Consider the following 18,005-nt stretch of genomic DNA (forward strand, 5'->3'; position numbering starts at 1 on the left):
ACAGAGAGTAAGCATAAGGTGTCAACTTTGCAGAACAAGGAGCAGGAAAGTGCACAGGCTCATGCCAATACACCTTCTCCAGGCACGCTGGCAAATTTGCAATTCTCCAGAAGAGCCTTATATATCTAAATTATCAGGATTTGGCCTTAAATACTGTGCAACAGAGGGCTGAATGTGTCTTTGAGAAAGGGGCTAATGGCATGCTTCAGGAGCTACTGGCAGCTGTAGATAGGCCCCTGACAGTGGTCCTGTGTATTTCCTCCCCCTGGCCAGAGTGATGCCAACGACCAGGGATGAAATTTTGCAAGAATTTGTTGTGTTCTATAAGAGGTTGTATTTGCCTATAGCACCATATGATGTAGGGCAGTGGTCATCAACCCTGTCCTCAGGGCCCACTAACAGGCCAGGTTTGCAAGATAACTGAAATATGTCACAGGTGATACAATTTGCTGCTCAGTGATTGCAGTGTTCTAGTCTGCATCTCCCCCAAGGTAATACACAAAACCTGGCCTGTTAGTGGGCCCTGAGGACAGGGTTGATAACCACTGATGTAGGGGACCTTCTGGATACTCTAGAGCCCTTACACTTACCCAAGCTACCGGAAGAGATTAGAGTTTGTTACCCCCTTTAAGACACACCCCCTCCACACAGGAGCTGAGGCTGTCAATCAGCTGGAGAGCCCTCCTTGTCACCATTTTTCTCTTGGCATCAGCAAAACCTGTCAGAAATAACACTTGGTGCTCTGGATTGAGACAAGTACACAATAAAGCATATGCTTTGTTCGTATTTGATGTCCAAGGTTTACAACCGTTTTGAGAGTTCCATCTGCTACCTCTGCCTACTGAAAATAAACCATTACCCCTAGAACCAATATGGGTCCCATGCCAAGTAGCTGCCCTGTTACATTGTGAACACAGGTCAGCAGCTGGGCACAGGCACCATTCAAACATTCTCTGGAGCATGTGGATAGCATTATGTCACCACCATGCCTGTATCCCCAACCTAAATCAGAACACTTTGCATTCATTCAGAAAATTAAAAGCGTTATTTGTATGGTGCCCTTGCTGAGCAGCCAACCTCCTGTGTTCACGGCATGGCAGGCAGCATTGGAGCCCATAGCATTCCTTGTAGCGATAGCAGCTCCTGAAGGGGATTTTTGAACCTTCTATTGTGAAAGACATCCTTTTAAAAAGGGCATAAACCTGGGGCATCTTTTAGACAGCTTTAGCAAACCATGCTTTGAGCCACAAGATCTCATAGTAGAAACAGAAATCAGGGCCATTCTATAGAGCAAACAGAAGGTAATTGCTCAAAGTATGGTCCTATCCTAGAATACATGTTTTTTGTAGGTTGTTCAATGCATTAATACAATTAGCTGTGGTTTAACAGAAATTGCAGCACTAGCTGGTTGCAGAGTTGGGCCCACGAGTGTAAAGAGAGCCTTTAACCACTTCTGAACTGCTGCACGCTGATACAAGACGGCATTTTGAAGGATATCAAAGCAGCACTACAAGTATAAGCAGGTCACTCATGAATCAAGCCGTTTAACAAATAACATGTACTTCCCGCTGATAAAGGCACCAAACGCCTGCACAGCTACTCAAACATTAAACAATTCTCTGTACAAAAACAGCAGCTTAGTTTCTAGGCGGGGGATAAATAGTAATAAAAAAAAAATAAGACAGAGTACAAGTATTTTTTTTTAATTACATCAATAGCACTCTACAGCTGAAATTCAGGGAATTCAAAAATCACATCTTTGCCTGTGAGTTTTTTGTAGACACCAGAAAATGTTTCCACCTAGACAGAAATGGGGAGAAAAAAAAAAATTACTCCAACAGTAACAACAGATTGAAAACATAGGATTATTCACATTATGTATCCTGCATGGTTTTTCTCCCCAGTAATAGCCCGAGAGCTCTGGGAAGTTTTAGGAATATACAGGATGATGTCCACACCAGCACAAATGCTGGGGACATGCATGTTCTCCAACGTTGTGGAACGGGACTGTACATCACAGCACCAGAAGATGCTACGCTCCCATACGCCACGAGGACAGAGCCTGAGAGAGCAACCTCACAGGATATCCACGTTGGGGATTAAAAGTAAAGTTGCATGAGACAGATGTGAAAGACTGGCAATACTGCACCATTCTTTAAATACTAGATGCTTGGCTATAATGTTGACCCACTTAGCATCAATATTCCAAGTTCCTTGTTTTGAAAAGGCATTCACACAAGAACTTCATTGCACTGGCTGAAAAATTGTTCCAGGCCAAGTGACCCAAAATAGTAAGTCTGTTGACAAAAGCCTGGCAATTTGATAAGGAGCGATCAATGACAACCTTCATCTCTCTAAAAGGCTCTTTATGCGTCACATTTGCCAACAGGTACAAACTATAGGAGCTATATACAAATGTCAACCAAAGCCACGCTCAGTTTTGCTGGGATGGAGGGCAGATTTTTTTTGCAAGAGACAAGATACCTTCAATTCCTGGTTAAAAAAAAAAAATCTGAAGGTCTAGACCAGGGATATGCAATTAGCGGACCTCCAGCTGTTGCATAACTACAAATCCCATGAGGCATAGCAAAACTGACAGCCACAAGCATGACACCCAGAGGCATGATGGGACTTGTAGTTTTGCAACAGCTGGAGGTCCGCTTATTGGAGATCCCTGGTCTAGACTGTTCAATCTCAACTAGGGGGGGGGGGGGGGGGGGGGGGGGGAGAGGATAAGTCACTAACCAGCAAACCCAGTTTGTGATCAAATGACCAAGGGCCTTACTCTAAAGACATGTGGCCTTTATTGAACAAAGCCCAGAAGGTTTGCCCTTCCATTGCCAGACAACATTCAAAAAAAAAAAAAAAAAAAAAAAAAAAAAAAAAAAAGTTACCTTGTGTTCAACATTGTTCTGTTGTGCTTTGTCCAAATGGACTTTGATAAGCCGACTGCCGTCCAACTTCACACGGATTCTCTTGCCCACAATTTCACTTGGGTACACCAAATCTTCGAGGATGGCATCATGTACTGCAGTCAAAGTACGGCTGGGATAAAACAGTTGCAGCACGAGTTAGCAATAACAAAAATTATCCAAAATAATCTCCCCACTGTGGGTGGTTCATATTTTAGGTAAAGGTTACCTGTGAGAGACTAAACATTTGTCAATGATCACTATTGGAGATCAAATTAGCCTAAAAGGAAAATAAAAGCTGTCCACAGAAACCAATCGTAGCCAATATAAAAAGGAAGGGTGGATAGTGTGTGTGTATTTATTCATTCTCTCTCAACAGGACACACATGATTGTTTCTTAAAACTGTTGCATAGCCCCCCCTGCCCAAAAGCTATTGATTTTAATGTAACCTACTACTAAGCTTTACCTGAATAGATTAGAACCTTCAGACACAGAAGACTAAGGCCCCTGTCACACTTTTACAACTTGTCCCACGATTTGGGAGTGCAAAGTATACTGCATGACAAGTCGTTCCCCATGATTTCCAATGACAACCATATTAGTCCGATTTCAAAGTAGTCCCTGCACAACTTTAGTCCAATTTTGATGCCAATTACACAGGCATTCCTTGAAATCACGGCAAAAATCGCTGCCGCACAAGTGTGAAAGGGTCCTAAAGCTTACATTCTAGCAGAAGGTCCATAACCAAAATCAAAGGGTGGTTATAAAGGGAGTGGTCTTGGAATGCCCTAGACCAATGATGGCAAACCTTGGCACCCCAGATGTTTTGGAACTACATTTTCCATGATGCTCATACATATGCATTTATTGCGTTTTGTAGAAACTCACTACAGTCATTTAACATGGTTTCCTATGGATGTAGTTCACATCTGTGCATTTTATGGAAAGGGCCAGGAACGTTGCTCCTCCATTAGTCCGGTGTTTAATAATAATAAAAAAAAAACAAGTTAAATAAAAATCCCAAATTGTGGGTTGTCCCCATAACAAACGGTGGTGAATATCTTTTAATGAACACACCAGTTCAGGTGACAACCAGGGATTTTCACTGTAGAGGCATTTTCTCACTTTGTTTTTGTTGCTAAATCCCCCAATGAAACAGACTTAAAAAAAATAAAGACCGCTCATAAGATTTGACCCTCCTTACAATATCCACAAGGTTGGGGGAGGGGTGTGGAGAAGTTTTGCCTTTTTACTTAAAATTTCTTTTAAGGGTGCCGGAAAGTAAAAAAGCTCAACTCTAGACAAATTCGATTTTTGTTTTAGACAGAATGTGGAGGAATCTAGGTGAAATCACCCTAAAGTAACAAACCGTAATATTGATCGATTCTTTAAATAAATGCCAAAAAGTTTGCCTTTTTTTTTTTTTCCAACAAAAAAAATTAAACTATATATTTTTTTTAATATGTATCCTGCATGGTTTGTCTCCCCAATCACAGCTTGCAAGCTCTGGGAAGTTGTAGGAATATACAGGACGCCAGCCACACCAGCCCAAAGGCCAGGGACATGCATGTTCTCCAACATTGTGGAACGGGACTGTACGTCATTGCGCCAGAAGACGCTACGCTCCCATACGCCACGAGGACAGAGCCTGAGAGAGCAACCTCACAGGATATCCATGTTGGGTTAGTTCAATTTATTTTTCATAAATAAAACACTGCAGGAGTAAAATGCAGACATCTACTGCACCTCAAAAACCTGATGTCTAAGCAAGAACTTCAACTCGGTACCTGGGCAATGGGGCTGAGAGAGGAAAACAGCAGTTCTTTCAAGCTACAAGTTTGTGAAAGCCCACTTACCTCCTGGGACGCTTCTGCTTGTTTTTTGTGCGGCTTTTTCTTGTTGGTTTGGGCAGAATCCTTCTCTGTATAGGGAAATACAATTCACATCACTACACAGACATTAGAGAGAACTACAAAACATACAAATTATCGAAACACACAAGATCCTTTGGAGACCATGAATAGGGTAAGAGGACTCAACAGCAACTTTAATGAAAAAAAAAAAATAGAAAGCCCAACAAAAACCACTACACCAATCACTAAAATCTTTAGCTGCACTGAAAACCCAAGCGAAGTAGTCAGCCGTGACCGACTAAGAAAATGTAGCCTAGGTCAGTAGGAACCAGCAGAGAACACCTGCTGATACTTCTCTCAGCAGCTGCCCGTGCAAGAACTTTACAAGTCTACAAACATGCTCTAGCACAGGAGTCTTCAATCTTTCTAAACAAAGTGCTAGTTTATGGTCCAGATTTAAGGGGGGGGGGGGGAGGGATTATGAATGTCTGGACATTAAGGGGGTTCAACTAAAAATGACTGGTTGACCCTTAAAAAAGGGGTTGTAAAGGTTTGATTTATTTTCTAAAATCGGTTCCTTTAAGCTAGTGCATTGTTGGTTCACTGACCTTTTCCTTTGATTTCTCTTCCAAAACGAATTTCTCACTTCCTGTTTCTCCCCCGGAAACTTGCCCCACCCCCTGTGTTCTGGCTGGGGGTTAGTCAGCCAGAACAGCTTACCGAGGAGGAACAGAAAGTGAGAAATTCAGACAAAGAAAAAAAACATTTAGAAGGGAAATCGAAGGAAAAGATAAGTGAACCAACAATGCGCTAGCTGAAAAAGAAACCCATTTAGAAAATAAAAACAAATCTTTACAACCCCTTTAAGGGTCAGTCATTTTTAGTTTGAGATTGTAAAGCTTTTAATAAAATACGGTATACAATTACCTGTTCAGTGCCCCCCCCCCCCCCCACAACTTTCCTTTAGCGTACCCTGCCGGTGCTCTCCTCCCTTTTAAATGCCTCCATAGCAAGCTGCGTGCAATGGGGCATTTGTGCACGTTTGCTCCTGAGCTGGGCTGTGTCCATGGCACACAGCATGGCTCGGCCCGACCCCTCAAGATATTTTGAGCGACAGCAGCAAGTGGTAACAGCTCCCGCCATTGTCTGAGCATGTGAGGAGAGAACAGCTCCGCTGCTCAGGCACAGAGCTGGATTGACTTTGGGCTTAAAGCTGAACTTCCCTTTGGGGTAAAGTTTAGCTTGAACACCAACATTTACCAAAATAGGCATCCAAGAGAAAGCATCGACCAACTAACTCCTCATTCTAAGTGCTGACATTTTTTAAATTCTACGATTTTTGTCTCTTCAAAACATGGAGTTCTAGCAATTCAAAAACCTTTCAGTAAACAGGTGAAGAATCAAAGCCAATACATGGCTGAGAATCCAATATGCATACAGCAACTAGAGCAAGGATATGCAATTAGCGGACCTCCAGCTGTTGCAAAACTACAAGTCCCATCATGCCTCTGGGTATCATGCTTGTGGCTGTCAGAGTCTTGCTATGCCTCATGGGATGGGTAGTTCTGCAACAGCTGGAGGTCCGCTAATTGCATATCCCTGCACTAGAGAATAGAGAAATGCTACCAAGACCAAACACCGATCAAGGTCATCAATTGAACACAGGAGATTGTGTGCAGTGTTACACTAACAGGTATATGTAGTTTTATATCCTGCATGGTTTGTCTCCTCAGTAATGGCCCGAGAGCTATGAGAAGTTTTAGGAATATACAGGACGTTGTCCTCACCAGCCCAAGGGCCAGGGACATGCATGTTCTCCAACGTTGTGGAACGGGACTATACGTCATTGCACCAGAAGATGCTACGCTCCCATACGCCACGAGGACAGAGCCTGAGAGAGCAACCTCACAGGATATCCACGTTGGTATTACAAGTAAAAGCTGCATGAGACATATGAAAGACTGCACCTTTTTGTAAAAGGCTAGTTGCTTAGCCATTACACTGACTTCAATATTTTAAGCCCCTTGTTTTGTACAAGCATGCAAACAGGGAATTTTTACTGTGCTGCTGGCTGCACAATTGTTGCAGGTCAAATAGACCAAATCATAGACTGGAGCTCCACTTTGATGTGCAAGAATACTTTCTAGGCAAATGATTTCTCCAATACTTGTCTTGTGAGTTTAGGTGTAGACATTCTCGGAAGGAAAAATAAATGATATGGGTACATTTTCTCACCTGAGCAATGAAGACGACGTGCTTGCCGCTGAACTTTTTTTCCAGCTCGCGCACCAGCCTAACTTGGATCTTCTGGAAAGATTTCAGCTGAGGGACTGGAACGAAGATGATTATTGCTTTTCTACCACCCCCGACTTCAATTTCCTGTGAGAAATAGCAAAAATTCAGGTGTGTATACCATGGTTTACCCAAAGATCACCTTCACTGGGCCATAGAGGCAAATTAAATCCAGAAGATACAATTTGAGAGGAAACCTTCCAGAACAAACATTTTCCTTCAGAAAAAGCTTAAATGGTTTCCAAACACACCCCTTTGCTAAAAAGGTTTGCACTCTACCTTGAAAAGTCAAAACCCTTTTTGCCCAATGGACTCTTCTGTGGTCAATGAAGCTTCTCTTCAGAGTAGCTTACACTGAGCAGATGACACAGCGGTCAGCTCTCACATGAGTGCACCGACTCTGAAAGTTCTGGTATTGGCCCTTTTTAGAATATCCAAAAGAGAATGGGGTATCTGGATGGACAACACTAAGGCCCCTTTCACATGGGGCAGATCCAATCAGCAGACTCTACTAGGTCAGCGGGAGATCGCTCCGTTGATCCCCACTGAGCCGGCGGATGACAGGTCTGTCTCCGCTCACTGCGCAGGGAGGGACCAGTCAGAGCCCCGCTGATTTCTATGGGGAGAGCGGACGAAAGACGGACACAGCATGTCTGTTTTAATGAGATCCCATATGATCCACAAGATGGGTGGCGAACGTGTCGTATCTCCATACGTCAGTTTTGAGCAGATCGGATGGCAGCGAACACATCTCCGCTGACATTCGTCTGCCCATAGGAGTCAATCAGTAGTATGCTCGGATCCGTCTGAAAAAAATATATTAAAAAAAAAAAAAAAAAAAAAAACGGACAGGCAATCCGAGCGGGCTTATCGTGTGAAAGGGGCCTAAATGTTGTATTATGCAACAGTAAGTCCATCGTTAGAAATTTAATAAAAAGAAATACAGTAATTGTCCAGCGCGCCCGCAAAATCAGACGAGGCTGAGCGATCGCACCCCCTCCCCCCTGAAAGGTGCCAAAATGTGACACCGGAGGGATCCAAAAAGCAGAGGTTCACTTTTTGTGTGAACCTCCACTTTAAAGTACAACTAAAGTCAAAAGTGTTGTGCCAAGAAAAGTAAAATCTTCCATTGGGGACAATAGTTCTGGTGACCTGGGGGTCCCCAAGAGATTCAATACAGTGTAGCTTAGATTTTTTTAATTTAAGTTTTTGAAGGGTCACCAAATGACACATTATTCAAGCTTATGTGCACATTGCATTGACATTCTGATAGGTGCACAGAGTAAAAATGCATCAGGTCTTTAAACACAAACTCAATGCAGAGTGGTGGCATAAATTGGGCACATAGAACACAATTTGTCTGACAGAAATTAGCCATTAGGGGATGAACATGTGTTGACTGACTAACTGCACATTTATATTACTACTTCCTGAAGCAAAATAGGATGCTTGACCAATCACAAAAAATAAAATCCAGCTTCCTAAACCATGTACTATCCTTCCCCAAGCCATTAAAAACCTCACACGTGAAAATTCTCTAATGTAAATACATCACTATATACCCTTTAAACAAGTGAAAGCAACATTTAAAAAAACAGCAGTATTTTTTGTTATGTATCCTGCATGGTTTTTCTCCCCAGTAATAGCCCAAGAGCTCTGGGAAGTTTTAGGAATATACAGGACGCCATCCACACCAGCCCAAAGGCCGGGAATAAGCATGTTCTTCAACGTTGTGGAACGGGACTGTACATCATTGCACCAGAAGATGCTACGCTCCCATACGCCACGAGGACAGAGCCTGTGAGAGCAACCTCACAGGATATCCACGTTGGTAAATAGGATTTATAAAGACCAGCAAAAGCCAAGCCCAGACTGAGGGCCAACTATAATAAAATGTAACAGGAAGTTCCCATTAATAAGGCCAATTTGGTGCTTAGTATGCCAAGTTTGAAAGACATTTGTAAAAATCCTTCACACCCCCCACGCACTTAGAAGAAAACCTTTAAGTGGTAATTCCCCTATGCTCCCCCAGACAAGTCATTCATTAAGGTCAATAAGATATGAGAGATGTTTAAGAGCAATTGTATCATACCTTTGCTGCAGTAATGTTTAATTCCCTTAGTTGAGCTTTGAGGTCAGAGTTCATCTCCAACTCCAGCAGAGCCTGGAATTAAAAAAAATGACTAGATTAATGTGCAGCTTGATGCAAGTAGGAGCACAGTGATGTTAAATAGAATTTTAAACGCAAAAGTCACTTCACACCTAAAAAAGGAACCAAAGAACAAAAACACACAAGCATGCCACAAGGATATACACCTACCCTTTTTCAGCCCACTCCAGTCACATGATCCCATGTCAGCCAGTGATAGCTGCAGGGAATGGAGAGAGCGCCAGACAATGTCTGAGATGTGGGAGCGATGTGACCTATAGGCTCTCAAGGTGCAGCCATGTCACATGACTGGACCAGGTTGGGAAGAGGTAACGTACCATATACACTTTTTCACAGATTAAAGAGTTAGGAGAGGGACATTTTGGACCAATTCAGCATTGGGTGAATCTTACTTCAACATTCTCACTTTTACCATCAGGAGAAAACATGAATTTTTACTACCAGGCAACCAATTGTTTACAAAAACACTCATGCATCTTAAAAAATGGACAAACTAGGTATATTTCATTAGGATCTCCCAACCATAAGACAGATGCTGATTTGTGTTCTCAAACATTATAATGCATTCAGTTTTAAAGATCTGTATCCTGCATGGTTTGTCTCCCCAGTAATAGCCCAAGAGCTCTGGGAAGTTGTAGGAATATACAGGACGTTGTCCTCACCAGCCCAAAGGCCAGGGACATGCATGTTCTCCAACGTTGTGGAACGGGACTGTACGTTATTGCACCAGAAGATGCTACGCTCCCATACGCCACGAGGACAGAGCCTGAGAGAGCAACCTCACAGGATATCCACGTTGGGGATTAAATTCTTGTCTGCAAACATCTGAACCAAAGAGAACCCAAATACAGTTAAATGTGGGGATAATCAGTAAATATATATATATATAGAGACACACACACACAAAAGGTGAAAAACTTCTTTAAAGCCATGAAATCACTTACCTGGGAAATGCCAGACTCAAACTCGTCTGGCTTTTCGCCATTAGGCTTAACGATTTTGGCGCTTGAACTGAACATGGCCTTTCTGTAAGAAAAGGGAAATCAAGAATCATTTAGAAAAGGATAGTCATCAGAATTATCTTTACATCAACACCCAGCATCATTCACCTCAATCATTCAATAGCACTCAAACCACCAAAAGCAATTTCTGGAAATAATGTGTTACTAATGCAATCAATATCTGTATCCTGCATGGTTTTTCTCCCCAGTCAGGGCCTAGAGGCTCTGGGAAGTTGTAGGAATATACAGGACGCCATCCGCACCAACCTGAAGGCTGGGGACATGCATGTTCTCCAACATTGTGGAACGGGACTGTACGTCATTGCGCCAGAAAGACGCTACGCTCCCATACGCCACGAGGACAGAGCCTGAGAGAGCAACCTCACAGGATATCCATGTTGGTTAAAGTTCAACTGTACATTTGGAAAGGGCAGCAACATTCAAGCCCACATTAAGGCCTGTAACTGCATTAACCACATGGCAGGCAATACCCACTAGCAGAAGTTTTCAACACTCGTCTGACACAGATGTTGGCCTTTCACACTAACCCAGTGGTAACATCTCAACAAACTGCCACATGCACCACATAAATCATTCATGTTGAATTTTAGGCAGTTCTATTCAGAATGAATGCACTACACCAAGGTACATGATAAGAACAAAGCCCCAAAATAGGGCCACAAAGTCCAACTACAACGAACATAAAGTACTTGGAAAAGCCAGCATGGAGGCCATGAAAACTACTCAACTTAAAAACGTATTCTATTCATTAACAGTCCTTAGGCCTCATTCACACAGGACACATCAATGCATACAGCCTGGCAAGGCCAGGTTTACCTGTACAAAGATGTAAAAGGTGTTCTGTGCAGGCAGTCCCAATGCCATCAATTGGTATGCACAGACACAGTTGCTCCTCCCAAGTGGACATCAATGTGGGTGCATGTCCCTGAACTCAGTGTACATTTGTTGGGGGGCACACAGATGTCCAAATCAGGAACAGCGGCTGCCTCCCAAGTTACATCAATGGGACTGCCAGCATGGAACACATGTGCATAGCTGTGTGGGTACAGCCTTCGATAGGTGTATGTATTGGTATGCCTCATGTGAACGAGGCCTTAGCCTGGGTTCACACTATTGCCAACACAGACATTGTGCATGTGACTCGCACATAATTGTGCAGATCGCATGCAATGTCAGTTTGTATGGCTGAACTTGCATGGCATTCGCACAAAAATGCTGCAGGAACCGGATCGCATGGGTGACAAAACTTTATATTGACACCCGCAGCGGTTCAGAGGGCATTGTGAACTGCCTGCTGGGGAGATGCAATGCGGGAACTGTCACTGGAATTGTGCTGGGTCCCACATCGCAATAGTGTGAACCGGGGTTTACCGTCACTAAACCCAGGACCCGCATTCCCTATCTGGTCTCCCAGAGTACACGGAAATGCAATTATTTTAGTAAATATAAACTGCTAAACACCTTTTCTAAGCAGTATATAGCAGTCTTGCGACTTCTATCAGTGTCTGGTTAAATCTTGGAGTTTTCATTAGGCTCTGACTGTTTTATGAGGCTGCAGGACCCCTGACCCTATGTCTGGATAGAGCAGATTGGCTCTGCAACGATCACTCTCCCCTAGCCTCTGTCTTACCAGGAGTCCAGATGGATTTGGGACAGTGGAAGGAGATTAGAGAAGACGGGATTGAACAGACTTACACAATGTAGAGGATTAACCCCTTAGGGTCTACAGTGAGTAACAAGCATGCTTTATTGCATATAAAGACCGATATTACTGTTGTGTGTTTAAAGAGGGGGTTCACCCTATAAAAAAAAAATTCTAGCATTAAATTAAGCATAGTAGCGCGAGCTACAGTATGCCTTTATTTTTTTGCCCCGTACTCAGAAAATGCAGCAGAAATGATTGCAAACAATACTGCTTAATGCGCATGCACTTAACGTTCCAATATGGCCGCTATGCGTTTCAATAGGTTTCTTAATCTGACAGAACTTGAATGCAGTGGCGGACATCTTACACCCAGGCAAGTCTTCAATTTCACTTATTTTAGCAGTTAAAGCGGTGTTTCACCCTGCAGAACAACTTTTTAGCATAAAATTCGGCATAGTAGCGCGAGCTACGGTATGCCGGTCTTAATTTTTTTATCCCCGTACTCACTGTTATATCATACATAGAAGATTCCGAGAGGGAGGGTGATTGACGGCCGGCTCTGGCACTGGCACGTCACGTTCCCCGAAGACAGCCGGAGTAGGTCTCGGCTCTTCACGGCGCCTGCGCACAGACTATGCGCAGGCGCCGTGAAGAGTCAAGCCTATTTCGGCTATTTCCGGAGAAGCGTGGCGCTCCAGAGCCGGCCGTCAATCACCTTCCGTCTGGATTGGAACTCCCATTCCCTGTGGGCAGACGGAATCTTCTATGTACGATATAACAGTGAGTACGGGGATAAAAAAAAAAATTAAGACAGGCATACTGTAGCTCGCGCTACTATGCCGAATTTTATGCTAGAAGAAAAAATTTTTTTTTATAGGGTGAACCCCCGCTTTAACTCACCTTATATACTGAAATATGACCAAGTGAAAGTCTATTTCAGAATATAATCAGTTTGGCGTTGAGCAGTGCAGGGCGTACCAAGATGGCAGTCGCAATCTTCTGCCTTTTCAAATGCAACACAACAGCATCAGTTTACTGCTAAAATAGGTGAAATTGAAGACTTGCCTGGGTGTACGATGTCCGCTGTCGCCTTTTTTCGTCCCGTCAGATTAGGGAACCTATTGAACACTTAGCGACCATGTTGGAATGCATGGCACAGTAGGCATTTTTTGCACAGAAAGTCACTTCCGTTACATTGTCTGATGGGTAGCGGTATACTGACAGGACACCGATCATTAAAAGGGACACTAAAGGTTACGTTTTTTTTTTGTTTTTTTTTAAATAACAAACATGTTATACTTCCCTCCACTGTGCAGTTGGTTTTGCACACAGTTGCCCTGATCCTGGTCTTCTTGGGTCTCTCTACGGCTGTCTCGGCTCCTCTCCGCAAGAACTAACCCCCTTCATGGGAGCTCTCTCCCATGTGAGGTTAGTTCTTGCGGGCGCGCTCATGTGATGCAGTCGGGGGCTATAGCCACCGGCTGTATCACTCTGCCTCCCGCGTCATTGATTTGACAGCAGCGGGAGCCAGTGGCTGCGCTGCCATCAACCAACGAATGAGCCAATAAGCCAGCGCGTTCACGACACGGGACTTTCGAGGGGGCGCCAATCAGCGGATGTTTTTTCCACCTTAAGGCATGGAATGCATTAAGGTAAAAACACAGGTACCTTTACAACTCCTTTAAGTCTTTTCTTTTTAACCTTCCTTTAACAGACCAAGCTGAATAATTTCAAGCAAGTATCCCCATTTGATGACTAGAAGCGCCATGACCCCCTCTTGCTCAATCACTATACATCTCCAACACCATACTTTCCCCCGTCCTATCACTGCACCCCGAGCACTGTTCAGGTCAGATCTAGGAGATTACAGACATAAGGGACACATTACACCTCCCTTCTTCCCACCAAGCCTCATGTACACAATGATTAGTGATGATCTTAAAGGCAGAATACACTCTCCGAGTGATCAGATGTCACAGCAGTATTCATTAATACAATCATACTGACCATACATTCTACAATCTGAGACCTACCAACAAGCATGCAGTGCATGGGCCTAGCTGATGTTATAGAAATGCAACGGCTTGTATGTTTGTCCCATTAGGCTAAAGTGTGAGGGAAATGTAGAGTAGATCAGTGGTCAACTCCTGTCCTCAGGGCCCACTAACAGGACAGGTTGGCAAGATAACTGAAATACATCACAGGTGATATCATTTGCTGCTCAGTGATTGCAGTATTCTAGTCTGCATCTCCCCAAGGTAATACAGAAAACCTGGCCTGTTAGTGAGCCCTGAGGACAGGAGCATTGGAGTAGATTGTACAGCGTATAGTCATGTATGAGCCCCATAGAGAGCACACACACACAGTGTATAGTCATGTATGAGCTCCATACAGAGCACACACACAGCATAGTCATGCATGAGCTCCATACAGAGCACACACACACAGCATAGTCATGCATGAGCTCCATACAGAGCACACACACAGCATAGTCATGCATGAGCTCCATACAGAGCACACACACACACACAGCATAGTCATGCATGAGCTCCATACAGAGCACACACACACAGCATAGTCATGCATGAGCTCCATACAGAGCACACACACACACACAGCATAGTCATGCATGAGCTCCATACAGAGCACACACACACACACAGCATAGTCATGCATGAGCTCCATACAGAGCACACACACACACACAGCATAGTCATGCATGAGCTCCATACAGAGCACACACACACACACAGCATAGTCATGCATGAGCTCCATACAGAGCACACACACACACACACAGCATAGTCATGCATGAGCTCCATACAGAGCACACACACACACACAGCATAGTCATGCATGAGCTCCATACAGAGCACACACACACACACAGCATAGTCATGCATGAGCTCCATACAGAGCACACACACACACACAGCATAGTCATGCATGAGCTCCATACAGAGCACACACACACACACAGCATAGTCATGCATGAGCTCCATACAGAGCACACACACACACACAGCATAGTCATGCATGAGCTCCATACAGAGCACACACACACACACAGCATAGTCATGCATGAGCTCCATACAGAGCACACACACACACACAGCATAGTCATGCATGAGCTCCATACAGAGCACACACACACACACAGCATAGTCATGCATGAGCTCCATACAGAGCACACACACACACACAGCATAGTCATGCATGAGCTCCATACAGAGCACACACACACACACAGCATAGTCATGCATGAGCTCCATACAGAGCACACACACAGCATAGTCATGCATGAGCTCCATACAGAGCACACACACAGCATAGTCATGCATGAGCTCCATACAGAGCACACACACAGCATAGTCATGCATGAGCTCCATACAGAGCACACACACAGCATAGTCATGCATGAGCTCCATACAGAGCACACACACAGCATAGTCATGCATGAGCTCCATACAGAGCACACACACAGCATAGTCATGCATGAGCTCCATACAGAGCACACACACAGCATAGTCATGCATGAGCTCCATACAGAGCACACACACAGCATAGTCATGCATGAGCTCCATACAGAGCACACACACAGCATAGTCATGCATGAGCTCCATACAGAGCACACACACAGCATAGTCATGCATGAGCTCCATACAGAGCACACACAGCATAGTCATGTATGAGCTCCATACAGAGCACACACAGCATAGTCATGCATGAGCTCCATACAGAGCACACACACAGCATAGTCATGCATGAGCTCCATACAGAGCACACACACAGCATAGTCATGCATGAGCTCCATACAGAGCACACAAAGCATAGTCATGCATGAGCTCCATACAGAGCACACAAACCGTGTATAGTCATGTATGAGCTCCATAGAGAGAACACACACACTGTATAGTCATGTATGAGCCCCATAGAGAGCACACACTGTATAGTCATGTATGAGCCCCATAGAGAGCACACACACACACAGCGTATAGTCATGTATGAGCCCCATAGAGAGCACACACACACTGTATAGTCATGTATGAGCCCCCATAGAGAGAGCACACACACAGTGTATAGTCATGCATGAGCCCCATAGAGAGAACACACCGTGTATACTTAGTCATGTATGAGCCCCATAGAGAGCGCGCACACACACACACAGTGTATAGTCATGTATGAGCCCCATAGAGAGCACACACACAGCGTATAGTCATGTATGAGCTCCATAGAGAGAACACACCGTGTATACTTAGTCATGTCTATTAGTGTGTCCTATGCTGTATAATAAATAGCACTCTCCCCGCTCCCCACATACACACGTGGAGTCCCGGCTCCATCCCCCCACCACATCCACCATCACCAGCCGGGCCTCTCGGATCCTTCCATCCATCGCCATCCTCCGCACACACCGCCCCGCACAGGGAAGCCAGCCCACGCCAGGGAAGAGGGGGCCCTGTACCGTCAGCACACGCCGCCATTTCGGGCCGTCGGCGAGGGGAACACGCAGAAAAAAGACACATTGCTCTCAGAGGATCTGCCGCACTCACCGTCCTCTCTCAGTGACGGCCTAGGAAGAGGGCGAGATCCCGCGAGAGAGGCCCAGATCTCGCCCGGTCGAAAAGGATGATGGGAAATTGGGAGCTAGTATTTCAATGGGCTGCCACGCCTTCTTCCTTACGCTGCTCCTGGCGGAAGTAAAGGGGAATGTACAGTAAGGGCGGAATCAGATCTTTGTGAATAAATAGTAGCTAGTCCTATAAAGGGTGGAAAGGCGATCTTGTTGATAACAGTAGCCGATTTATAAAGCACCATCATACTCCAGTTCATAAAGTATCTCTAGATAATTTCACTCTTTTTTTTAGTTTTGAATTAAAGCAGAACTTTACCCAGAAGGGGAAGTTACACTTAATGGCCATATACATGATCAGACTTTCTGACAACGGTCCAACGGACGTGTTTTAAATCAGACAGTCTGTCCGTCTGTATGCTCCATCGGACAATTGTGGTCTGTGGAAATTCCAACAAACGTTCGCTGTGAAAGCTCTCAAACTTTCCGACAACAAATGTGTTACAGCGGATCATCCGATCGTGTGTACACAAGTCCATCGGACTAAAATCCAAAGTACAAACACGCATGCTCAGAACCAAATGCTAAACATCAGACAACTGTAGCGCTACCCCCTCAGGAGCCGCTGGTTGTTGTTGGGATCGGCATATTAAGTTACCTCTCAGTGTATGAGCCCCATACACTGAGAAACAGCACAGCACCCAATGATACCATCCCTACTAAAATGCTGAAGGAATGTGCCGACATCCTGGCGCCGTCCATCACGCAGCTTATAAACAAGTCATTTAAGGAAGGCATAGTGCCCTCCCAGCTGAAAGAGGGCACAATCCAGCCCATCTTGAAGAAACCTACCCTTGACCCCAAGGACCCAACTCATCGCCGTCCCATAACAGCCCTCAACGCTCTCTCCAAGGTAATGGAGAAAGTAGTGGTACAACAGCATCTGGATACCTACAATCTACTTGACCCATTTCAATCAGGTTTCCGTCCCGGACACGGGACGGAGACAGCATTGCTCAAAATATGGGACGACGCCCTTGAAGCCGCAGACGAAGGAGAATCTTGTCTCCTGGTGCTGTTGGACCTTAGTGCAGCCTTTGACACGGTAGACCACAAACGGTTACTGACTCGGCTGGCCGAGGTAGCCAGAGTCGCAGAAGATGATTTACTTTGGTTTTCCTCCTTTTTAGAAAACCGTTCACAAACAGTGAAATTGGGACCTTTCACTTCTGAAAAGCGCACGGTGTCATGTGGAGTCCCTCAAGGATCTCCCCTGTCACCGGTGCTTTTCAATATCTATCTTCGCCCTCTCTTTGAAATCATTAGTAACGAAAAACTACTATATCATTCATATGCAGACGATACGCAACTGTATTTTCGCATCTGCAAAAAAAATGATCATCATGCCAGTTTAGAGAAATGTCTCTCTTCAATAGAAAACTGGATGACAAAGAGTTATCTCAAACTCAATAGTTCTAAAACAGAACTTCTTCCGTTTCATGCCAGTCGGAAGAATCAACTAGCAACAACTTGGACC

General features: G+C 44.5%; 1 protein-coding gene and 6 non-coding genes across 7 annotated transcripts; all 7 read right to left on the minus strand.

The window, feature by feature from the left end:
- Positions 1–1,687: 1,687 nt before the first annotated feature.
- On the minus strand, positions 1,688–16,555 carry RPS7 (ribosomal protein S7). The gene is made up of 7 exons (XM_040348659.1): positions 16,449–16,555; positions 10,173–10,254; positions 9,151–9,222; positions 7,002–7,145; positions 4,770–4,834; positions 2,895–3,045; positions 1,688–1,800 (listed from the first exon to the last, which is right to left on the minus strand). The coding sequence occupies exons 2-7, from the start codon at positions 10,245–10,247 to the stop codon at positions 1,723–1,725; spliced, it is 585 nt and encodes a 194-aa protein (XP_040204593.1). The 5' UTR covers positions 10,248–10,254; positions 16,449–16,555; the 3' UTR covers positions 1,688–1,722.
- Positions 1,875–2,096, minus strand: LOC120938396. Its single transcript, XR_005749017.1, has one exon. It is a non-coding gene; the product is annotated as a small nucleolar RNA SNORA73 family (small nucleolar RNA).
- Positions 4,374–4,595, minus strand: LOC120938397. The gene has a single exon (XR_005749018.1). It is a non-coding gene; the product is annotated as a small nucleolar RNA SNORA73 family (small nucleolar RNA).
- LOC120938398 lies at positions 6,470–6,691 on the minus strand. The gene has a single exon (XR_005749019.1). It is a non-coding gene; the product is annotated as a small nucleolar RNA SNORA73 family (small nucleolar RNA).
- On the minus strand, positions 8,669–8,890 carry LOC120938400. Its single transcript, XR_005749021.1, has one exon. It is a non-coding gene; the product is annotated as a small nucleolar RNA SNORA73 family (small nucleolar RNA).
- LOC120938395 lies at positions 9,807–10,028 on the minus strand. The gene has a single exon (XR_005749016.1). It is a non-coding gene; the product is annotated as a small nucleolar RNA SNORA73 family (small nucleolar RNA).
- LOC120938399 lies at positions 10,409–10,631 on the minus strand. The gene has a single exon (XR_005749020.1). It is a non-coding gene; the product is annotated as a small nucleolar RNA SNORA73 family (small nucleolar RNA).
- Positions 16,556–18,005: the final 1,450 nt, after the last annotated feature.

Source organism: Rana temporaria, chromosome 4 (genome assembly GCF_905171775.1).
Source record: "Rana temporaria chromosome 4, aRanTem1.1, whole genome shotgun sequence".
Lineage (NCBI taxonomy): Eukaryota > Metazoa > Chordata > Amphibia > Anura > Ranidae > Rana > Rana temporaria.

Bases quoted from the DNA above. Each gene is read 5' to 3' on its own strand.
- RPS7 (XM_040348659.1), bottom strand. From the start codon at position 10,247: ATGTTCAGTTCAAGCGCCAAAATCGTTAAGCCTAATGGCGAAAAGCCA. The intron at 9,223-10,172 runs GTAAGTGATTTC...TTTTAATTCCAG, and splicing joins TTGAGTCTGGCATTTCCCAG to GCTCTGCTGGAGTTGGAGAT. The intron at 3,046-4,769 runs GTAAGTGGGCTT...GTTTTATCCCAG, and splicing joins AAGCAGAAGCGTCCCAGGAG to CCGTACTTTGACTGCAGTAC.